Here is a 26371-nt window from a genome sequence, read left to right on the forward strand (position 1 = left end):
ATCTATCTCTGTAAATCTTGATGCCCAATATGTACTGTGCTTCTCCTAGATCCTTCATCGAAAAACATTTCCCAAGCCAAATCTTGACAGAGTTCAACATAGGAATGTCATTTTCGATAAGTAATATGTCATCGACATATAATACTAGGAAAGCAATTTTGCTCCCACTAACCTTCTTGTATACACAAGATTCGTCTGCGTTAAGTCACTGACTGCTTCATCAAAACGTATATTCCAGCTCCTGGATGCCTGCTTCAATCCGTAGATTTATTTCTTTAGCTTGCATACCTTTTTAGCATTCTTTGGATCCTCAAAACCTTCAGGCTGTGTCATAAACACAGTTTCTGTTAAAACGCCGTTTAAGAAAGCGGTTTTGACATCCATCTGCCATATTTCGTAATCGTAATATGCAGCGATTGCTAACATTATCCGAATAGATTTTAGCATTGCAACTGGTGAAAAGGTTTCATCGTAATCCACACCGTGGACTTGCCTGTAACCTTTTGCAACCAATCTAGCTTTGAAAAATTCAACCAATCCTTTTTTAGTTTGAAAACCCATTTGCTTCCAATGGATTGGTAGCCATCTGGCAAATCGACCAAATCTCATACTTGGTTTTCAAACATGGAGTCTAATTCAGATTGCATGGCTTCTTGCCATTGCTTGGAGCTAGGGCTCGTCAAAGCTTGTTTGTAAGTCGCAGGTTCATCACTTTCAAGTAATAGAACATCATAGCTCTCGTTCGTCAAAATACCTAAGTACCATTCCGGTTGAGATCTATATCTCTGCGATCTACGCGGGGTTATATCTCTAGATTGACCACGAATCTCACCAGAAATTTCTAAAGATCTCTGAGTTTCATCCTGAATGTCATCTTGAGCATTCTCTAGAGTTTGTTGTTCGACTCGAATTTCTTCGAGGTCTACTTTTCTCCCACTTGTCATTTTGGAAATGTGATTCTTTTCCAAAAAGATACCATCTCGAGCAACAAACACCTTGTTCTCAGATGTATTGTAGAAGTAATACCCCTTTGTTTCCTTTGGATAGCCCACAAGGATACATTTGTCAGATTTTGGATGAAGTTTGTCTGAAATTAATCGCTTGACGTATACTTCACATCCCCAAATCTTAAGAAAAGACACATTTGGAGGCTTTTCAAACCATAACTCATATGGAGTCTTTTCAACAGCTTTAGACGGAGCTCTATTTATTGTGAGTGCAGCTGTATTTAGTGCATGTCCCTAAAATTCTATTGGAAGTTCGGCCTGACCCATCATTGATCTAACCATGTCTAGCAAGGTTCTGTTCCTCCGTTCCGACACATCGTTCCATTGTGGTGTTCCAGGTGGAGTCAATTCTGATAGAATTCCACATTCTTTCAGATGGTCATCAAATTCATAGCTCAGATATTCACCGCCTCTATCAGACCGCAGTGCTTTAATCTTCTTGCCTAATTGATTCTCTACTTCACTCTGAAATTCCTTGAATTTGTCAAAGGATCCAGACTTATGCTTCATTAGGTAGACATAACCATATCTACTGAAGTCATCAGTGAAAGTGATAAAGTAGCTGAAACCACCCCTAGCATTTGTACTCATTGGTCCACACACATCTGTATGGATTAAACCCTATAGTTCAGTTGCTCTTTCTCCAACTTTAGAGAAAGGTTGCTTTGTCATTTTGCTAAGTAAACATGATTCGCACTTACCATAATCCTCTAAGTCAAATGGTTCTAGAATTCCTTCCTTTTGAAGTCTTTCCATGCGTTTCAAGTTAATATGGCCTAATCGACAATGCCACAGATAGGTGAGATCTGAATCATCCTTTTTGGCCTTTTTGGTATTTATGTTATAAACTTGTTTGTCGTGATCTAACAAATAAAGTCCATTGACTAATCTAGCAGATCCATAAAACATCTCCTTAAAATAAAACGAACAACTATTGTCTTTTATTAAAAAGGAAAATCCCTTAGCATCTAAGCAAGAAAACAGAAATGATGTTTTTAGTAAGACTTGGAACATGGAAACACTCTTCCAGTTCCAAAACTAGCCCAGAGGGCAACGACAAATTATAAGTTCCTACAGCTAATGCAGCAATCCGTGCTCCATTTCCCACTCGTAGGTCGACTTCACCCTTGCTTAACTTTCTACTTCTTCTTAGTCCTTGTGGATTGGAACATAAGTGTGAGCCACAACCTGTATCTAATACCCAAGAAGTTGAATTAGCAAGTATACAGTCTATAACGAAAATACCTGAAGACGGAACGACTGTTCCGTTCTTCTGATCTTCCTTTAGCTTTGGACATTCTCTTTTGTAATGGCCTATTCCATCACAGTAAAGACAGCTTGATGTGGACTTGTCCTGCTTTGATTTAGCATTGCCCTTGGACTTTCCACTTTTCTTGAACGGTCTCCCTTTAGCCTTGAGTAAATCTTTGGCTTCGCAGTCCAGTATTATCTCAGCCTTTTTGACAAGGTGAACAAATTCTGCAACTGTTTCTTATCTTGGTTCACTTAGGTATAGTTGCTTGAAGCGACCAAACCCACTGTGCAGTGAATTGAGCAAGACAGAGACTGCCATCCTTTCGCTTATTGGCGTTCCTAGCAGACTTAGGCGATCGAAATATGAAAGCATAAGATCCACATGGAACCTTAGTGGGACGCCTACCCTTTGTTTAGTGCGAAGGAGCTGAACATGTGTTTCTTGGACCTCCATCCTATAACACCTGTTGGGAGAACTAACCTTTAGACCAGACATTGATTCAATCAACTCATGGACGTTCAGGTCCCTGTCCTCCGTGCTTCCACGACAGATATCCCTCAGATTCTTGATGAGCGTAAAAGGTTCATAAGCTACAAACCTTCTAGTCCATTCATCAGGGATATTGTTCAGCATGAGACTCATAACCTTTTTGAGATCCGCATCCCAGGCGGAAAATCTTTCAGGGGTCATGTCTCTGGCATAGTAGCTTGGCATGGGATGTAACAGTACATACTCAAGTCCATTGAGTCTGACTATTTCAACTAGCTTAGCTTCCCATTCAAGAAAATTTGTTAGGTTCAGCTTGACCATAAGCTCAGAACCCATGATGATGTTTTGATTGTTGTTTTCCATAGTTAAAACTACAATTGAAAAGAATAAACAAATAAATAACCATTCACAGTTTCTCTTAATAAACTTAAATTCTAGCATACATGCATAATTCAATGTTCATTAAGCATTTTATTCAAGTTATGTGTTCCGGCAGGTGTGAATAAAATGATTCCAAGACCCTAAAATCCATTGAAGAATTAAGCACATTATGTATTTAGACTCAATTCTAAAATCTTTTAGGTAAGCAAAAGCCTTTTGCTAATAGTCTAGAAACTACTCTTGGTTGATAGGTACGTCTAAGAACTTATTAGGTAAACCTATCGATTTTGCCACGACATAAATGGATTCCTTACTTATATCGTTGAGTTTCACCAAAACTAACATGTACTCACAATTATTTGTGTACCTTACCCCTTTAGGACCAATAAGTAACACCTCGCTGAGCGAAAACTATTACTAGATTGATGTAAAGGATATCCAAGCAAGTGTTTATTTTGGCATGGCACCTTTTAACTCAATTTTTAAGTTTGGAACTTAAGGCTCTTACTATGTTGGTTAGATTTTAAGTGAACTAAAATCCTTAATCATGCAACATAATCAAGCCACAATCTCATGCATAATTAAGACATATTTAAAGCAATAAATAACTTAAAGCATGCATAAGATAAATGTGATCTAGTATGGCCCGACTACATCTTGAAGCTTCAACTTCAAAGTCCGTCTCGAAAATGGTAACTTCGTCTTGAATTTCACCGTGGGAGGCGCCACTTTCTTCAAATAGGATAAGCTATAATTAAACTAATTACAACTATTTGATGGTACGCAGACCATATTTAAATTGAAAAACAAATTTGGTGCATTAGACCAATTACATTCAAATTAATGGTACGCAGACCATATTTTCTATCCTATTTGGGCCATACTAGTCACTCCATAACCTGCAAAACAATACATATACAATATATACCATTCACCCATTCATTATCATGAATGGCCCACATAGCTGGTTAGTAAAACACGTTATGCATCACATAAATATTTGCAGCAATTAATTAAGGGCACCAATAATTTACCAATTATTCATTCCTTATTAATTCTAATCAAGTTGTTTAACCTTAAAGGATTTGTAGACCTAATCAAGAGTTTATGACTAAAAATGCTCCCACTTAAACCAATAAATTCATATGCTTTACTAATTTTAAACATAAAAATGTATTTCTAGTCTAACCGGAAACATACAAATTTAATTAAAATTTAAAGCTCATATAAATTTATAATCGAATCCATTAATTTAATTTATTTCAGTTGAATTAAACGAATTTAAATTAATTCAAGATTTAATTTTAGTAAAATAATTAGTATAAATAAAATTTATAATAATTATAATATTCAAAATTAAAATCCAAGAAAACAATTTAAATTTCGAATTTTAAAATTAATTAAAATCGTTTCCGTACTGAAAATTAAATTCAAAACGCATCAATCGGGTCAAGACGAGGTCATGGGCTTGCGCCCATGCCCCGTCGAGTCCTCGAGGCAGCATCGCCCCTCACGAGTGATCGCACAGCAAGGCACGAGCAGTTGCCACGCGCAAACGCAGCAAGCCGAGCCACGCTTGCGCGCAGCATCGCTCGCTGCTTCGTAGCGCAGCAGTTGCTTGGCGAGGCTGGGCGAGGTAGCGCTCGTGCTGCGAGGCACCCCTCGCTGCCCGCGCGCGCGCCTGCCATCTTCGCTCGCCTTGCTTCTTCGCCCATCCGCCCATGCATCATCGCAGCACTCGACGCAAGGCAGGGCTGCTGCCTTGTGCTCGCGTGCTACTCGCCTTGCTCGCTGCATTCGTACCGCATGGGCGACGAGCTCCCTTGCTCGTCGTCGCATGCCCGCACTATACAACACCCCTTAAGGGTAACACGTAGCGTCCATTGCTTTGTGCGTGCAAGTTTTATGAGCGAATTGCATAAAAATTAAAACTTTTATTTCCAAAATTAATGACAAATTAATAAATCATATTAATTTCATAATTTTAGGGCGAAAAATCGAAAATTTATTAATTAATTAATTTCCGATTAACATGGATTCAAATCTAGGTCATAAAAATTTAAAATTTAACACAAATTAACAATTTTTATGGTGGTTTTTAATCATTGGTACCTAATTAAATTATTAATTAATTATGAAAATCAAATTAATTCTAAATTATTCGAATTTCAACAAATTAATCATAATTACAAATTAGGTTGTATAATTAACAAGGCTAGGCATTCAAACTTGTTAAACATATACAGTAGGTCAATCAAATATTCAAGATTTATCAACAAGAATCGCAAATATTTAATTTAACATCTTAAATTTACAAACTTTTGCGTTCGAAAAACTAAAACCTCCGAAAAGTCATAGTTAGGCTTCGAATTTGGGAATTCGGGGTTCGGCCGAAAATTATTATTTTTGTCAAAAATTTAGAATGCCTTTTACATGCGGAATTGACACAAAAATCACTCGATTTGGATGAGTAACGAAGAAACTGCCGAAAAACTACATACATATAATTAAATAAACGCAATTTGCAATTAATTAACAATTACGAAAATTAATCACCCCTTTTAATTCTTTGCAAATTTGTAAAATTTAACCATGTTTATGCAATTTATATTATGAAAAATAATAAGAGGCTCGTGATACCAGTGTTAGGATATGATTCATATGACAAAACATAAATCATGCGGAAAAACCATAAAGCTAGGAAAACATATTATTTACACATAATCATTTAGCATAGTTTAGATGCATACACTTTGTTGTGTGCCCTCCCTTGCTGCGCCCGAACCGAACAAGAACAAGTCTTTAGGACTCCAAGTGTCGTCCCTCCGTAGATAGTCCACAGCACGTCCGGATCCGCCTTAAGCTTGACCAACTAGAATCGCCCTTAAGGTTGCTTAGGAATTTCGGTTATTTAGGTGCAAGTGTATGGCTGATTTTTCTTCAAAATCTTACCTTTAGAATACTTCCATTGTCTCCATAAATTATGACCCTAGGCACCTATTTATAGAGGTATGGAAAGGGAATTATAATCCTACTACGATTTGGATTTATTAATTAGAATCCAACTTGAACTCTAAATAATAAATTTAATCTATTAGGATTAGGATTTAATCAATACACGAATTCCGATAGGATTAGGATTCGTTACGAACATGAGCATCGTATGGCCACGAGCATCGCACCACCCACGCAGGCCTTGCGGCCCACACGAGCAGTCGCTGCTCGCAGCCCAACAGCACGCTCAGCGTGCGCGGGCCAAAGGCCTTGCTGGGCCTGGCCTTGCGCTGGGCTTGGCGAGGCTGTTGCAGCTCCATGTTGGGCGCTCGGCTTGCTGGGCGCGGGCCTGGCTTCGTGCTGGGCCTTCGTCTAGCAAGACTCGTCCGATGCTAATTCGTACGATGCGCTTCCGATTAAATTCCCGGTTTCCGGTACGAACAATATTTTATATTTCCGATTCCGGAATTAATTTCCGTTTCGAACAAATATTTAATATTTCCGTTTCCGGAATTATTTTCCGATTCCGATAATATTTCCGATTCTGACAATATTTCCGTTTCCGGCAATATTTCCGATTCCGGTAATATTTCCATTTCCAATAATATTTTCCGATACGTACCATGTTTCCGTTTCCGGCAACATCTACGACTTGGATAATATTTATATTTCCGATACGATCCATATTTCCGTTTCCGGCAATATCATCATTTCTGGAGTATTCATTTGCTTGCTTTTGACGATCTTAGCTCCCACTGAAACCAAGATCCGTCGATTCCGAATATCCATAGATGGAGTATTTAATGCCATTAAATACTTGATCCGTTTACGTACTATTTGTGTGACCCTACGGGTTCAGTCAAGAGTAAGATGTGGATTAATATCATTAATTCCACTTGAACTGAAGCGGCCTCTAGCTAGGCATTCAGCTTACTTGATCTCACTGAATTATTAACTTGTTAATTAATACTGAACCGCATTTATTAGACTTAATATTATATGCATACTTGGACCAAGGGCATTATTTCCTTCAATCTTTTGCAGTAGTGAGAAGCCTGTAATGTTATAATATACCTAGCTTAACTATAGAATCGAACAATGGATGGGAAAGCAATCTGTATTAAACTGAGCCAAGTTCTAATGTTTTTCTGATTCTGTAGTAATAATGGCTATAGTTACATAAGGAGAAACTTACGCTATTGGCCTTTTCTGCTGCTTGTAACATGATTCCGAATTTTTCTTTCTTAATTCTGCAGGTGTTGTTCCTTGTGTATATGACTTCACATCTGATTATAGCAAAGAAATTTGGAGCAACCAAGGCACGGTTTGATAGTACGGTAAGACTTCATTTCTTTCTATTTAGTTGAGACATTTATTTCAATTCTATCATCAAGCTTAGCAGAATCCCTCTGGTGAAGAGATTAGCCCTGCCTTAATGTGTTTCAATTTCTGTCATGATTGAAACATTGTTGTCCTGTTATCTCTTTGCCCCACCCTTCTTTAATTTTCTGAATAAACTCAGTTTGTTGAGCAATGTAGTTAAAGAATTTGAAAGGTCGCCCTCCCCTCTTAAGCTCCATATTGTTGGCCTATTTGACAACAACAGTCCCATATTGCCTGCATCCTCCACTAGAGCACTCTCACAAATGTTGGCAGCTTCATACGCACTTAGGAAGTTCATAGTTTTGGAACAAGCTACCATAGGGTCGTTCTTTTTTCCATCAAAAACCATGAATTTTGCATACTCCAAATCTGCCAGATGGTCATCAATGCAATCTCCCAACTACTCTCCATAAAATACTTCACTATTATCTCACACCACTTAGTAAAGGGCCAGCCCCATCACGGCAAGCACTATATGCGAGTGGCAGAGGGGTCCTCAATATAAGAATCACATTGTCTACCAAATGATTGTTTTCAATTCCTTGAGAATCTACGAGGTGCTTCACATAATCAGACATGATAACCAGACAGACAGGAAAACAGAATTAACTACCGAATGCATATTTGAAGGAGAAGCTAAAAATGTGTACATATCCACCACAGTTTCCGAATAAGTTATGAGTCAAACTAGAGTTAGTCAACAATATAAAAATTAACAGTAGAGATTTCAAAAACAGCATGAAAAGTAATGTCATAAATCCTCACATTGCCGATGGCTAAATCAAAGTACTTGCTACTTATATATAACCACAAAAAGAGATAAACCTCCTACAAGTATAATTTATGAGAAAGGCCCCATATAAGGAACTAGATTAGGCAACTAGACTACTGAACTGATGAAGATATTAATATAGACAATAAGCACCTTAGAGAATACACAAATGGTAAAAGTAAAAAGCGACAGTTGGACCATATATAACCAAAAATCACTATATAAGAAGTTATCTTCTTTATTACGGCAACCAAAACAGAAGAGAACGGGATCAGTTGGACCATATTGAATCTGGACAGCTCTCTCTGCCACAAATTCTTGCCTCTGAAGCTCATGAGTGGGCTCATCTTGTTGCTCATCTCAATAGCAACCATGACAATAGCCTTCACTGCAACATTCTTCATCACTTTCCGAGAGGGCATGAGCTGGGCTCCTATTTTGATTGCTCTTATTGCCTCAATCTCTGTCACGCTCTTCACTTTCCAACAGTTTCCACTTCTGGCTGACATTTATCTTTCAACATACAAATCCAAGTCTATGTTTCAATCCAGTAAACCAAAGCTTTTTGGGCTTCCTTCTTAGCATAATATTGAGATAAAAACCCGTTACCCTAAGCTCAACTTTACATTCCTGCATCCAGATGTTTCTACAGCTCCTAAATTATCTAACTATCGTTCTTCACATAGGCAGACACCCTCTCTAATTGTTAATCCTATTGCCTCTCAATTTACATCTCAAACTTCGGAACAAGGAGCTTCTACACAGGAGGTTAATGAAACATGTCTAGTCCCTTTTCCTTGAGAGAACAATTAATATACTGGTTGTGCTCATATACCTCCATAATCCATCTGTATTACGTGATGTCAAACCATTTAAGATAAAGAACGATTGATGATATGTCCATGGTACATAAAATATTGCATTCAACCGCAAAACATCAAGAAAAGCTCGTAGTCATAACATAAAAGGAAAGAGAGACTTGAGAGGGTAATACCTGAAATGAAATGAACAGATTATACACATAGTGATGTTCTTGATTTTGTTGATCATACCTGAAATGAAATGAACAGATTTCCGTGAGACTATATAAGATGACTTCTTAAGCTAATAATAGATATGCTTTGGGATACCCCCCTCCTTTTCCTAGCCCATGGAAACAAAATAAAATGACTTATATCTATTATCAGAAACACAATGTTGAAAGAGTAAGGGAGAATCTCCAATTGCATTGAATAAAATCTTACAGTGTTGACAACTATGACAATTGACAAGTGTAGGGGTAAAAAATTTCCCATTCTTCACCCAATAGCTCATATATGACCAATCACTTAACCCGGGTAATGCCGTAATAGAAAGAATGATGTTATTGATGGAAGTGTCTCTCAAACAATCAGTTTGGTCCGTTATAACAGTTGCATAAAATAGAGGCATTAAATAGGCAATCAGAGTGGGGGCTCAGTCCATATATGAATCAACTTTCATTATCATGCTCCTGATCTCACCCACTGACAGGCCAACAACTGAATATATTGTATGTATACACTTGTACATTCAAACGAAAGGGTAATAAAATGGCAGGAACAGCTATAGGGGCCCTTTCCCACACTTGTTGAGTTTTTGGTAATCAAACAGAAGTTTTCCCAATGCACAATACAATTCAAATTGCCTAGATGTAATCTTTGATGAGGGGAAATGACTTCAGATTTTGGGTTACAAGAATTATTACTGAATTAAGGCAGTCCCCGTCAATGTACATCTGGCGAATCAGCACTAAAAGAAGTTACAAATGCCAAAACGCATTGTTGTGGCATAAAATTAGTAAATCAACCAAATATGATTTTAACAAGCTGCTATTGCAAACGCCAAAACGCATTGCTGTGGCATAAAATTAGTAAATCAGCCAAATATGATTTTAACAAGCTGCTCCTCACGCTCATCCAGAAGGCCCAGCAGTGGCAGTAATAGTTCCTTACTATCTAGTGGATTATTGAGACTACTTCCCGCTATCTTAAGGACAACAAACCTAAATATGCAAACTGCCACATGTACCACATCTTCATCTGCACAGTGAAGCTGTGATAAAATAACTCGAGAAATTCGTTGTCCAAACAAAGATGTTGTATTTTCCAACCTTTTATGGTTCAGACGACCCAATAGAAGGGCCAAACAATTCAAGAAAAACTTTGTTGTCTCTACACGGCTATCTCCGTTCTCCACATGATCCTTTAGATTGTCCTCTGAGTAAAACTCAATTCCAGATGACTTCTTATACCGTGATTTTTTGGTTATTCCAAAATAGTGTTATAATGCTTTTTACATTTCACATATATGACTTTATTTTTTTTTATGTGTAGATTAATGATGATTCGGGTGGAAAAGGTAACAATTAGATCAAGATATTGAAGCTCCGATCTCAATCACGGGGATCTAGGAACCAACATTTTTTCGATGTTAAAGGAACAAATTAAGTTATTTTTATTTCTAGTGTGATTTGATAAGACAAAAATTTGATGAATAGATGTATAATATAGGATCCTATTGTTATTTTGGTTTGTTCTTAACTAGTTTGATTATTGGACATTGCAAATATGCACATGGATGTTTTTTAATTAAAATTAAGTATGTGTGGACAGTGCAAATATGCACATGGATGAGTGTTTGCTGCTGTTTTGTTCTGTTGTTGCAGTCAGCTGTTTCAGTTGGTTGGTTGCTGCGTTGTTTACAGGTTGTATAGTGCTGCTGGTATGCTTCCTTCTGCCTTCTGTTTGCAGATTTATGGTCTGCTTGGTGCATGTGTAACTTTCCGCTGCAGTTTGGGTTTCATAGACTACGGTTTTTGGGATCTGTTGTGTTGTAGGTGCTGTTGGTGTGTTGTTGCTTGCAGGCTGTCTGCTGTTCTTGTATGTTGTTCTTTACTGCTCAATGATTCCAGGTTGTTCTGATGGATGCTTTCTTTTTGGGTTTGTCTCTTAGGGTTGCGGTCTGTGCACCCATTGCTGTATTTTTTGTTTCGTTTGAACTTTTCTTGTAATACTTCCTTTTGGTAATAAAGTTTCTCTATTTTAAAATTTTTTAAAAAATATGATTGTAAACTGTGACGCTTTTTTACATCAAAGGTGTTTTGGTGGGAAATAACGGGGAGGTAAATTTTGACGCTTTTTTGCGTCGTAATCTTTTTGGTAGGAAATATGGGGAGGTAAATTGTGACGCTTTGTTGCATCACAATCGATTTGGCTCAAATGTAGCTCCGCAAAAATCAACCACTAAAAGCGTCCTTATATTAAAGGAGTGGCTTAAAAAAGCGTCACAAAATTCGAACTTTGTGGCTACTAAAAGCGTCATTATATAGTGGCCCAAATTATAATGACGCTTTTGTGAAGCGTCATTATAGAAAATTGTGACGCTTTTTAGCGCCATTTTTTAACCCAAAAAGCGTCACTATGAATCTTGTGTTTTTGTAGTGCTAGTTGTATTGATGATGTTACTTTATATGCACTATACATGTTACCTTAGTTGTATTGATGATGTTACTTTATATGCACTATATAAGTTACCTTGTTGTATTGAAGATGTTATTTCAGATGCATGCTACATGTTACCTTTGTTTTATGAAAGAGTTACCTCATATGCATTTTCCATATTTTAAGTTTCCTTTGTTGTATTGATGATGTTCCTTGTGTATTTTCTTTTTTTAGAATTACTGGTAATTTTCTGACTCATGATAAGTTAGAATAATTAGCTGTTACTATGTTTGTTATGGGGCTGTTACCTTTCATTGATTCACATGTTACTGTTCATTGTCTTTTATGTTACTTTATTAGTTAAAGTAGTTTTCTTTAATTTTGTTTTATTTTTTGGCTTATATGTGTTACTTTGTTTAAACCATTTATTGTTACCTATTCTATTTTTAGATAAAATATATGGGAATGTATTTGCATTCAAAGGACATTCTAAAGGTTCAAAGTTGATTGATTTTGAAATCAGAACTATTCAATTTTATTGGACTACTAAAGTCTACACCAATGATTGTGGTGTGTCTACTATGCTTCATTGTTGCAAGTATCAAGGAGAGCAATTTGAATTTAACAATTTATTAATGGTCAGTGTTTTATTTTATGTTATAATTAACATATATTTCAATAATTCATTATATTACCTAATTTGCATATGTATTTATTAGGATGTTACCTTTGTTTATTGAAAGTGTTACTTCTCATTCATGTTATATGTTACTTTTGTTTAATGGAAACTGTTACTTCATTTATATTTTTATTTTTGCTCAGATTACATAATATTTTATTTATTTTATGTTTATGTTTTATGGTGGTTACTTGGTTACTAATATAGATGTTTTCTTCTATTATATAGTCAACAAAACGAAGGCTTTGTCGTGCTGAAATTGCTGCTGCCCTTATGCTGAGTGATTTAAATTCTAAGAGGACATAATTGTTGACAGAGCTTAAGGAATTTAATGCTCAAAGGGCACAAATTATGTCGCTTGTTTTATTGAATGAGAAGTTAGTTGCTGCAGAAGAAAAGAAGATTGCAGAAGAAAACAAGAAGCTCTTAGCAAATGAGAGGCAGGAAAAACGGAGGAAGAAACTTGCCAATGACGGTGTTGAATCACAATCTTCAGATGTATACAATGATTTCAATGAGGAAGAAACTTCAAATCTTGATACTCGTGAACCTAATGATGGTGGTGTTACTGAAAATGAAAGTACTCTGTAGTTTGGATTTTAGATAGGTGTTTTTAAGCAAATAATTAGTTGTGTGTTTAGTTTTTAAAAGGAACAATTAGTTGTGAATTTAGATTTTAAAGGTTAAACAATTGTGTGATTATTTTTTAAACAAATAATCAGTTGTGTGTTGTGTTAAATATAATTTCCTTTCTGTGTTACCATTTATATGATTTGGTGTTACTATTTTAAAATTTAAATTACTTATCCACTTTTATACTTTAATAATATTTCAATAGGTAGTCTTTACTTATAATATTTCATTTGTTACTTATATGTATTAAGATCAATTACTTTTTATTGTGATGACTGTTACCAATATAATTAAATGCATCTAATTTAATGAAAGGTATTGAAATAATATTAGAAAATTGAATAAAAGTCTGTTACTTATAAGGTTAAGACCAGGTACTTTTAATGTTACTTATAAGGTAAAGCCAGGTACTTTTAGATTATTAGACAAGTTTTTATTTTTATTTTTATTCTAGTTACTTTCACTGTATAAGCTGATTACTTTTAAATTATATGCATGTTACTTATACAGTTAAGGGAATGTTCATTTATATTTTGAAGTTTGTTTCTTTTTAGTCTTAAAGGATGTTTATAACCTTACCACAAAATAGGCAAATAGTGTGTTTGTTAGTTAGTTTCCCTATTCTTTATAGTTATTTTTTTTTTCTTATAGTTACTGGTTAATTTGTGACTGCTACATATTAAGTTAGAATATTTAGTTGTTACTTTGTTTGTTTTGGGATGTTACCTTTTATTGATAGTGATGTTACTATGTTTGGTTTACGAATTTTTATTATTTTGTAATCATTTTTCTTAAGTGATTAATTTCTTTTTAATGTTTTGGATGTTACTTTTAAACTTAAGGCCACGTGTCAGGTTATTTACCTTTGTATATATTATTTGCTTTTTATACTTTTTGACAGTTATTATATTAGGTGTCCATTTTTTGCCTTTTTAGTGTTGTTTTTTAATCTTCCTAACATAATCCATTTCATTTCTTCTTCTTCTTCTTCTTCTTTCTTCTTCTTCTTCTTCTTCTTCTTATTTTTCATTTTACGGTTAAAATTTCCAGCACTAACTATATAATCTCTGTGCACTTTGTTCGTCGATAATGGGAGTAAAGCATGTTACTCATGGTCCTTATGGGAAGAAGAGGCAATGTGCGTTCAACGAAGGTTAGTTGATTGAGTTTTCTTACCCTAATTTTTGTTTGCGTAATTGTTTATCCGATTACATTATTCACCTATTTTTACTTTACATTGTTTCTGTTTCGGTTCTGATTTAGAGATTGTTACCATTTTATATAATTGAAGCCATTTGAACTTTTGATTTATCTTACGATTTAGTTTTTTCTTAATTTTCAAAAATTTGAAAAATTCAATACCTCTTAATCTGTTACTTATTAATGTAATTGATTTAACTTTACAGACAACTGTGAAAATTTAGAAAGTAAAATACCAGAAGTTATAATTATTGAAGATGATGATGAAGATGAAGCCGATAATTCGAAGTAAGTTTTTTTAATATTTTTTGTAGTTACTTTTATATTTTAGTCACTGTTACGTTTATTTTTTGATGTCGTTACCTTTCTAGTTTATAGTTGTTACTTTCTACTTTTATAGTTGTTACTTTCTAGTTTTTATTGTTGTTACTTTAATGTGATTTCAGGATTACTTTCTATTATATATTAATGTTATGTTTATTTTTTGATGTCGTTACCTTTCTAGTTTATAGTTGTTACTTTCTATTTTTATTGTTGTTACTTTAATGTGATTTTCAGGATTATTTTCTATTATATATTAATGTTACATTCTACTTTTTGTTATTTTTTTTCAGTATAACTTCTAACATACAAGGAACTGATAATTCTCCAAGATGCAAAAGAGGTGGACCAAAATTAAATTCGAATGTAAAAAAGGACTTCAAAATTCAATCAAAATAAAAAAGCCAAAGGTTATAATCCTAGAAGAAGGACAAACTTTTGCTAAGTAAGTAATTAAAAAATAAGTTGCAGTTACTTATTAATTCTATTGTTACTTCTTAGTTTTGTAGTAGTTACCTTTCGTGTCTTATTGTTGTTTTCTTGGTCTTATAATTGCAGTTCTGCTGATATTGTTGCTCGATGTACACCCATGGTTTGACACATTTGATTACTCTTCTAAATGACAATCAGAGGTTTGACTTTGTGAGTTGAGTTTGTTAAGCAATTAAGTTCCAAATTGGTAACTTTCTCTAATATTAAATATTCAAAAGAAAAGAAATCCAAAGGTTCTCTCTCTAGGGTTTTCTCCTGCTCAAGATATACAGGAAGCCCAGAAGCCGCCGCCAGGGTCGCCGGTAACTAGTAAAGCCTCCGTAAAACTGGTTGCCGGCGATCCCCTTCTCTTGCTTAATCATTTGAGGCGACCGATCACGCCGATTACCGACTGAAATCAGATTGGGGCGAGTCCGATCCAACAGTGGTCAGTACCTGTTTCGTCGACTCATATCCGATCACTAATCAAGTTAAGTAATTGGTTTGCGATATTGATTTGGCAATTTGATTGAAGTAGTTTTATTATCTTTAATTTGGGTCGATTTAGTTGTGGTAGGAAGGAAGCTGCAGTTTGGTATCTTGATTGTTGTGGTTTTATTATATTCGTTAGTTTATTTGTGGTAGGAAGGAGTTTGATTTCATGTGCTACTGTATGGGTGGATGCTTAATTTTCTTTATTGGCTTCCTGATTAGTATTTGAAAGTTGTAAGATGTTCGGGTTCTCCGTCTTTGTTGTTAGTGTTTAGCTCAATTTGTTGGAGTCTGCTTTCCTGTGGTGTCGGATCATTATAAGTATTGTGCTATTCTGATATGGACTTTGCTTTTGAGAATTCGGAGTATTGGAGGTTAAGGTTTGAAGTGCTGGGGGAGGATTTAAGTTGCATATGTTGAGAGTAGGAGATCTTGGTGAAGCCCCGGTTCAAGTTTTAGTGACTTGGGCATCTGGGTTGAAGGAGATAGGTAATTGCTACTTTAAGAAAGGGGAGTTTAAATCGGCAGTCATGGTTTATGAAACAGTCTTGGATGTTATTGTTTCTGAATTCTCCATGGAGGAAGAAATGGATAATAATATCACCATACTTGTCAATTCTTGTTTTTCGAACTTGTCAGCGTGTGAATTAAAGCTTGGAAACTATGACACTGTCATTTCTTTATGTTCCGTCATCTTGGCTAGGGACCGAAACAACACCAAAAGCCTCTACAGAAGAGGTCAAGCGTATGCTAGATCTGGTGATGTCAAATCCGCTATGTCAGACTTTGAAAAAGCATTAGCATTAGCACCTCTTGATAAAGCTATCAAAATTGAAATTTCAAGCCTTCATGAAAAAAATCAAAGGATACCATCTTGAGCAAGTGGTTTCCATCAACGGCGTTCCGAATGAACTTGCCAAATCAACAAGCTCTTTGACTAATGAGAGTCAACCAAAAGGGAGTTTTGATCCCTTTCATTTATTGACAAAGATTCCCCCAGCAAGTGGGAAACGATCATCTGAAGTGGATATTTGTGAGATAGCTAAGGACAGGAAAGGTAAGAAGGCCCTTTCAACTGCCTAGTTTTTGTCTACCTATACCAGGAAGGGGAAGGATGACAATCTTAATTGCTTTGAGAGCAATGGAGGAAATAGTTCAAATGCTAATGTGTGTATGTATGAACAATTATCTATGGAAAGTTCTGAAAAATTTCCTGGAAAGTCAAGTTCAAGCTTTAAATCTATTAGCAATGGAAAGAGGAAGGTTACATTCACCAACAAGAAGAAGACCTCCTCTCTGCAAATTTCACCCTCAACTTATGAACACCTCCTGCAAGGGAAACAATTCAATTTTTATAAGCCTAAAGATTATACTTGGATGTCAGTGCGTAGCACTCCGAAGAAAGAAACTAAAGATCAGGTGAACCAAAATCCTTCTAAGAGTTGTGAGGGAAAGGATCAAGCAGTTGAAAGTCTTGCAACAATGGAGGGCATGATCACCACCAAGGAAATTAGCGAGTATGGTCTACAAATGGATATGGACTTCAACCTCGTACCCGAGGCTTGTAACACTTTGGCACCCATTGAAATCCAAGCTTGCTTAGGGAGCTCGTCAACATCTATCCCTTTTGTTTTCTCAACATCGACACCAAATCACCGAATCCCCGCAGCACGAAGGTCGGCTCATGTGAAAAGGAAAATGGTAAGTTACAACAAGCGCATCCTCTTTACCAAGGTAGGTATTGGTGACAAACGGAAAATGTCATCACATGTCCTTAGTCATTTCGAAAGCAATGTAAGAGCTAAAAAAGCTCGTAGCAGCAATAGTAGTAGTTTTTCAATTTCTCTTTGTATGTTTTAGTTGTTCTTTGCGATTAGCTATTGTCAAAAAAAAATAAAAAAAAATAAATGACAATCAGAAGCTTGTTGTTACTGAAATAGGTTTTGGGGATATTTTTCATATCAAGTTGACAAAGTTGCCTAGAGATATGCTCCGGTGGTTTTGTATTAAATTTCATTTTGATGTAATGAATGGGCCAACATTTCGTATAAATGGGGAAAACGAGTTTCAACTTCAAGATTTAGATGTGCATGATGTGTTTGGGGTTCCTATAGGCAATAAATCTGTTCTGTTGTTGAAAGACATGTGGACAATGTTTTGAGAGATAAATGGAGGAATATGTTTGGGGTGAAGAAAGGTGATATTGTTGTTACTCAAGTTTATAAGCTATTTACGCATATGCCTCTTGCTGATGTTAAAATGGAGGAGTTAAGAAGGAAGGTTTTGGAAGGAAAGGATGATTTTAAAAGGATTTTTGTGATGTATGTGATGGCTATATTTTTTGCTCCAACAACCAACCGGACAATAGATATTAAACTTGTTCGTGCAATGAAGAATGTTAACTTGTTTAAGGAATAAAATTGGTGTGAATATGTGCTTTCGAGCCTTGTTTCAAGTTTGGAGAATTTCAAAAACACTCAGAATTATGTTTCTGGTTGTATTCTGTTACTTCAAATTCTGTATTTCCAGAGGATGACTTTGGATGGGGATAGAACGCCAATAGGGTTACCTCTCATTCAACATTGGACTGATGAAAGGTTATATGAAAGAATTAGCAAGCAAGATGATATTTATGACAAAGGTTATTTGAATAAGTCCACGTATCCTATCACCAAAAGATAGGATGCAATTGTTATTTTTAAGGACCAAAAGGTAATTTTCTTTTCCGTAGTTACTTTAATGCTTTTTATGTGTACTTATTATACTTATTAAGTGTTACTTGTTTTTTTAAAAAAAAAATTATTTTATTATTTACTCTTCTTCATATAATCAGTTACTTGTGTTACTTTTTTTAAATATTTTATTTGTTTCATTGTTTCTTGTTATGGTTTCTAATTACATTTTTCTTTATCTTTATTTTATCAGGGTTAAGTCAATTTTTCATGGACAAAAATCATATTGTAGAAGGTCGTACTTATTAGCACCAGGTGAAGATATAAATTACGTATTTAGTATTTTCGTGTTATGTTTTTAAAGTTGAACAAGTATATTTGGTATTTAGAACTTAAGTGTTATGTATGTTGAAGTTGAAAAACTATAATTATGTATTTACCCAATTTTTACATAATTACTCCATGCTACTTTTTAAATATTTTGGATGTTACTCTACATCAATAAATATGAATGTTACTTATAAATGTAATGCCTGGTACTTTTATAGTGTACGGGTTGTTACCTTGAAAATAAGATATTGGTATAGGTTGTTAAGTAGATTATGTATAGTGTTAATAAATACTATATACCAATATCAGGCATGTTACTTGTAAGAGTAATGCCAGGTACTTTAAATTGTTAGGGATGTTACCTTTAAGATTAAATATTTCTATAGGACTATTTCCTTTAGCAGATCTCATAGTGTTAATAAATATTATATCCCATTATCAAGGATGTTACTTATAAACGTAATACCTGTTATTTTTATAGTGTTAATAAATACTACATTACAGTATCAAGAATGTTACTTGTAAGAATAATGCTTGGTACTTTTCTGGTGTTAGTGATGTTACCTTGAAAATAAGATATTTCCATAAGGCTGTTACATTTTCAGTGTTAAGGCTGTTACTTTTCCAGTGTTAAGGCTGTTACTTTCCAAGTTTTAAGGCTGTTACTTTTCCAGTGTTAAGGATGTTACTTTTACAGTGTTAAGGCTGTTATTTTTACAGTGTTAAAGTTGTTACTTTTCCTGTGTTAAGGTTGTTACTTATTAGATTAAAGTTCGGTACTTTAACAGTTTTAGGAATGTTACTTAAGGTGTAGAAATGTTACTTTGAATGTTACTTTACTTTCATAATTCAATATGTTTTTGGAATAAAAAATCCATAATTAAACTAAAAAGAGTTACTATGATGATTACATAAAGTTACTTTCATCAATAAATCAATTTCCTGCAAACGTTCAAAGAAGTTCTTTCAAATAAAAATAAATGAAACATTACATTATGTTTAAAATAAACGTGTTGGGGATGTAAAAGCTGGAGTTGTAGTACCATACTCTTTTGAATTGCTCTTTGATGCCTTTCCTCTTTTTTTTTCAAAGCATTATCAAAATGCCCTTTTGCTCTCTTATTTCTTCCCTTTGTGTTAACTCTATCTGGATCAAGTACTTCAACAATAGGAACTCTGTCTGTAATATCAGCATATGTAGTTACTTCTCTGACAACATTTTCATTTCTGAATGTATCGATCTCCTTAGATTCTCTTTCAAACCCTCGTTCTAATATCTGCCTAGTTCCTTGTTCCCCTTGACTTCTTACTATCAAGTCATAGTACTTCCGTGCCATATTATGAAGCCAAGGGATAAATTTATTTTATTGACTAGATAATATTGTATTATCATCTATCTTCTTCCAGAAATCTGCCTTTGCTTGTTTTGTCAATCGTTTTGTTATATAAAAATCAGGAATCCTTGGAATTGAGTGCAGATGTAACACACGTATACAATGGTAACATAACCATCCTGCTTCTTCAAATTTTTTGCATGTACAAGCTATTCTTTGTGCAGCAGCATCAAATGTTACTTTTTGCTTTGATTCTAGATCATTCTCTTTGTACACTTCATAATACAGCTTGTAACCATCCATAGCCACAATGTTTGAAAATGAACCAATTGCTTCACCATATTCAAATTCAAAATCTCTAAATAGTGTCAGTGTATACCTCAGAAGCATGCTTGAGTAATCATGTCATTGGAAACACTGATGTAGGGGTTGAATTTGTGCAATTAAATTCACATTGTTTCTCTGTTCATCTCCAACGGTGTACAGTTTCTTGAAAAATCTTGAAAAAATCAGTCAAACTTGTGTTTTTTTTTGCTTTAAAACAAACTTCATTGTTAGTACTCTCACTTCTTTGAGAAGATAATATCCCAGCAGAGAAGAAGTCTTTTCTCAAACCAGTGCACCACTTATCTTTTATTTTGTATAACCGTTTAAACCACTTACTATTACCTAAATTGTATGTAGTTATCATTTTTTTCCCAGCATCTTTCAAATTCTTCTTCACTGACACATCCACTTAGACAGTGATTGAAAGCATCCTTGAAAGTTGTATCTCGCTTTAATGCCCCAAAACGTGACACGGTATTTTGTATGAGATGCCAGAGGCATAATTTGTGCCTTGTTTGAGGAAGAACCTGAAAAAATGAGAAAATAAATTGGTATTATTATCTAAGTGATTAATTTAATACTGAAGATGATAATGATATTACTTTATATGAGATTTAGATGTTACTTTCAATATGTTGCTAATGTTACCTTTCTATGTTAATCATGTTACTTAGTATATGATACACAAGTTACTTACTGTTACTTTACTTGATTATGGGTGATATATTAAGATTATAATGTTGTTACTTTATATATCATGGGGATGTTACTTTCAAAATGTTACATATGTTACTTTTTAATGTTATTGATGTTACTTAATTTATTATGCACATGTTACTTTATACAGAAAATGATGTTACTGAAAAGGTCAATGTCAAACATACTTTCATTGTTGCATTAGACATTGCTTGGTCTTGGTCTGTAAATACAGAAACAAGAGCTACATGTCTCATAGATTTCAAAAAAGTTTGTAGAACCCATATAAATGATTATGTTGTTTCATCTCCTAGGAAAAAACAACCAAACATTGATGTTTTCCAATGATTGTTAATGCCAACAAAAAACCCACAAATGAGATTGTACTTGTTGGTTCTGTAAGTTGTATCAAAAATAGTAACATCTCCAAAGGATAAATAGTCTTCTCTCATAATAGAATCTCTCCAGAATACACTCTCCAATTTTCCGTTTTCTTTTAATCGAAAACGAAAAAACACATCTGGATCATCAGATTGTAGGTTATATAAATTGTCAATGACATTTGTGCATCCCCACCCTCAATTTCCTCCATCTTCTTCTTTGTCACAAAGTTCAAATGGTCTTTTATTTAGTGTCCAACAACTTCTTCCCCTGCAATAAAAAAAATAATTATTTTTTTACATTTTGTAGTTACTTAGAATATTATATTTTTATATAAATGTTAAAATTCTTACCTCCTGCTTCATGACACATAACCTTGTATGATTTTGTAGGCTTTAATCCACTGTTATCTAGTAACTCTATCGTCTTTGCCTTCTCCTCTGTGATTTTCCTTTCTGATCTATGCATATGATGCCAGTCTTTTCTAGTCATTGGATGATTATGCACAAGAACATGCTCTTTGACTTCAAATAAGCCATCTTCATTTAACTTTGCCCTTATAAGTGCTCCACATCATGTTCTTGTAATAAGTACGAGCTTGCCTTTCTTCTTTTTCTTGTCAGTAACTGTAGGAGTGTTTACTTTTCTTTTGCATCTGAAGCCATGCTTGTTACATACAATGTATTTTTCGTACATTACTCTTGTTGTAGGATGTAGTCTATGTGTAGACAGCCTTACAGCAAAATCCAAAGCTCGTGCATGCTTTTCATAATTCAGTAAGTCTTTTTATATTTGATTCAGTATGCCCCACTAAACTTCCACAGTAATCCTCATCATCTTCTTCTTTATTTGCTGTATTTGCTGAATAAAATAAAAAAAATTGTATAGTTAATGTTATTACTTTATTATTTTAGTAACAGTTACTTATATTAAAACAGAGAATATAACTACATTCAAATTACTTTTGTAATTTTTGATCTTTTATACCCAATTAATATTATAGTATACCAAATACTATATCCTGGTACTTGATAGTTTTAGGGTTGTTACCTTGAATATAAGATATTGCTAGGGCTGTTAAGTACATCTTGCATAGTAATATCAGGGATGTTACTTGTTAAATTAATGCTTGATACTTTATGGTGTTAGGGTTGTTACCTTGAATATAAGATATTGTTATAGGGCTGTTATGTTGATCTTGTAAAGTAATATCAGGGATGTTACTTGTTAGAGTAATGCCTGGTACCTTTATAGTGTTAATAAATACTACATACCAGTATCATAGATGTTACTTGTTTACTTTATAGTGTTAGGGATGTTACTTTCAAAATAAGATATTTTTATAGGGCTGTTACCTTAAGTAGATCTACTATGGTGATAATAATTATTATATCCTAGTATCAGGGATGTTACTTATGAATGTAATGCCTGGTACTTTTATAGTATTAAGGTTGTTACCTTGCAAATAAGATATTGTTATAGGGCTGTTTAGGGATGTTACTTGTAAGAGTAATGACAGGTACTTTAAAGTGTTAGGGATGTTACCTTTAACATTATATATTTTTATAGGACTATTTCCTTTTGTAAATTTACTAGTGTTAATAAATATTATATCACAGTATCAAGGATGTTACTTATAAACGTAATGCCTGGTACTTTTATAGTGTTAATAAATACTACATTACAGTATCAGAGATGTTACTTGTAAGAATAATGCTTGATATTTTATAGTGTTAGGGATGTTACCTTCAAAATAAGATATTTCTATAGGGCTGTTACCTTAAGTAGATCTCATATAGTTAATAAATATTATATCCCAGTATCAGGGATGTTACTTATAAATGTAATGCTTGTTATTTTTTTAATGTTAGGGTTGTTACTTTTCTAGTGTTAGGGCTGTTACTTATTAGATTAAAGTCCGATACTTTTCTTCTGGTATTGTAGGTAGTTTAATAGTTTTAGGATTGTTACCTAAACATTAAGTAGATATTACTTAAGTTATAAGGATGTTACTGATAAGACTAATATGTGTTACTTTATAGTGTTAGGAATGTTACCTCTAAATAGATCTAGTGTTATAAAGTATATAATATCTAGTGCTAAAAAGTTAAACCACCTCTAATACAATTAGTGCTGCTAACAACCAGCTATTTTTTTAGTCATAAGATGTTGCTTTTTCTGAAATCCCCATAATATAATTGAAATACCTTTTTCATCGTAAACTGTCAATGTTAGTTCTTCCTCTTGTTCCACCATGATTGTTTGGTCATCGATTTGATCTTCCATTGTTGTTAGATTTTCGATTTCTTCTTCGATGTTACTTATTATATTTCTAGGTTCACCACAATCCTTAAGCTGTAGATTTTTCATTGAAACTTGAAGAGATTGATCGATTTCCATTTATTGATTCTGATATATGTGGAATTCCGATCCCAAAGCTTTAGATCTGGAATTTTAGCAGAGCTCGAAAATCGAAAACCTAGGATTCAATGCGGCGCAATAAGAGAAGAACTCTATTTATTAACGGCGTTAAGTTTGTCGTTTCCTTTTTTGGGGGGGACGCGCGTTTTCCAACAAATGTTTCTCACGCGCGCGTCACATCATCAACTTGATGATGTGACCAGTCTCACAAGAGACGCGTGTTCACAATGGGAGATAATCTTCTAAATATTTTGCAATATATTAGAAAAAATATAATCATGCGCGGTGTTGATTGATTCGTTTTATTAAGTACTTTAACAATATTAAAATTTTATAATTTTACTAACATGTGATTAGAGATATTAACGATATAAAATATGCATTGACAAGTAATTAGAGATAACGATATAAAATAACCAAGGAAATGGAAAGAACTTTAAGGAATAGATGGGGAGTATTGACTAGGGCTGGCAATGGATCGGAGAAGAATCAGGTGGACCTTCATTCGCCTTTATCCGCGAGCGATCCATCCGCCATCTGACTCATCCATCACCCATTTCACCCACCATCCACATTCGACTCATCCATCATCCGCTGATGAATGGGGTAATTAACGGGTGAAACTTAATACATAGACGACTTTTTTTTATAATGCTAATATAAATTAATATTTGGGAATGTAGTAGACATTAGATTAAATTTTGGTACATTTCCAATATAAAATAGTCTAAATTACTATTGTATAATATATTAGTACATACAAGTTCAAGAAAAAAAACAATTATAAGTTATATCCACTTCAAGTAAGAAGTGTTTTATTTTTGTTGCAAAAATAGTAGGTATAATTAAAAGTATAATAAACAAATACCCGTTGAAAGTCTTACTTTGTGTGAACTACTCCCTCCATTCCTTTTTGTTGTTCCCCTAAAGAATGTTGGGTGGTTTTTAAGAAAACTGGAATCTTGGGTTGTATTGGGATATGAGTAATGATTGGGTGTAAGAATAATGATTGAGTGTGAGAGATTATATATTTAAAATTAAGTGCAGAGAGAAAAAATATTTTAAAAAATAAGATAAATGGGAGATATTTTATTATTAATAACAAAAAACATCAGATTAACCAGAAAATCAACAAAAGTTCAAACCAGAAAAATCAACAAAAAAATCATCAAAAATTCGAACAAAAAAAATCAAGAAAAATCAAGAAAATTAACCAAAAAAACCCCAGAAAATCGTCAAACCAAAAAACCAGAATATAGTCAAACCCAGAAAACAAAAAACCCAGAAAATCGACATACCCAAAAAATTCAAACCAAAAAATTGACAAAAAAAATCGACCAAAAAAATCAGAAAAAATCAACCAAAAAATCGACAAAAATCAACCCAAAAATTCACCAATAAATCAACCCAAAAAATCAACAAAAATCATCCCAAAAATTCGACCAAAAAAATCAGAAAAAATCAACCAAAAAATTCAACCAAAAATCGACCAAGATCAAGGCAAAAATTCGACCAAATCAACCCAAAAAATCGACCAAAATCAACCCAAAAAATCAACCAAAATTCCACCAAATCAACCAAAAATCCCGACCAAAAACAATCCAAAATTCAACAAAAAATAACCCAGAAAATCGTCAAAAATCAATCCAAAAAATTCGAAATAAGAACACAAAAATAAATTCATAACAACATGATCTCAATATAACGATTTTGAAGATTTAGAGGTCAATTTCGACCATGAAAACTCTAGATCTAGGGTTTTCATGGTCGAATTTCACCATCTAAAACCATAATACGTATTATACAGCTTTTTTGGGTGGCGGAGTGGTGGTGGTGGTGGCGGCGATATTGAACCAGGAGAGAGACAAGTGAGAGAGGAAGGAGGAGAGAGAGAGAGAGAAGTGAGAGGAGGAAGGAGGAAATGAAGAACATCTTTGATGTTCTTGAGAGTGTCAGAAAGAGAAACAGAGAAAGGAAGGAGGAGAGAGAGAAAAGTGAAAGGAGGTTGAAGAAAGAGAGAAATCAGAAATGTGAGGAGGGGGGTTGAAGTGAAAGTGACGGGTAGTCGGGTAGTGGGGTGGGGTTATGGGGGATGGGAAATTAATTAAATAAGGGTGGTGGGGAAAAAGAGGGTGGAAAAAGGGTAGAATCTTAGGGTTTTTTTTGGTAAATAGTGGGTAATCTTAGGGTAAATTGGTAAAAAAAACTATGGCAAAAAATAGTAAAGATTCAGTAGGGGAACAACAAAAAGAAATGCCAAAAAAGGAAATGGGAACAACAAAAAGGAATGGAGGGAGTAGTAATTATTAATATGTATGTATTTATATAATTCTATTAATAATTAAGTAATTGTAGTAAAGAAATTAAGAATTTTAAATGGAAGGATATATTGATGGGTTGGATGATAGATCAGGTGGCGGGTTGGATGAACCTCCACCCGAATCCGACCCGATCCATCACTCGATCCACCCGCCACCCGTTTAACATCTGTGTTTTATCGAATTTTCATCCATATATTCAGCTCGGGTGATTCGAATATTGATCAAATTCGGATGATACTGACACCCCAGTATTGACTTATACTACGTACAATAAACTTGAGAAAAATAAGTTAAAATAAATTGAAACATACCCTAAGTGTTCCAAATAAATTTTCGTTTGGTCGTAATTAA

At 34.2% G+C, this 26371-nt stretch overlaps 1 protein-coding gene across 1 annotated transcript; it reads left to right on the top strand.

The window, feature by feature from the left end:
- Positions 1-15951: 15951 nt before the first annotated feature.
- LOC110800000 (uncharacterized) lies at positions 15952-16416 on the top strand. The gene has a single exon (XM_022005292.2). The coding sequence runs from the start codon at positions 15952-15954 to the stop codon at positions 16414-16416; it is 465 nt and encodes a 154-aa protein (XP_021860984.2).
- Positions 16417-26371: the final 9955 nt, after the last annotated feature.

Source organism: Spinacia oleracea, chromosome 2 (genome assembly GCF_020520425.1).
Source record: "Spinacia oleracea cultivar Varoflay chromosome 2, BTI_SOV_V1, whole genome shotgun sequence".
Classification (NCBI taxonomy): domain Eukaryota; kingdom Viridiplantae; phylum Streptophyta; class Magnoliopsida; order Caryophyllales; family Amaranthaceae; genus Spinacia; species Spinacia oleracea.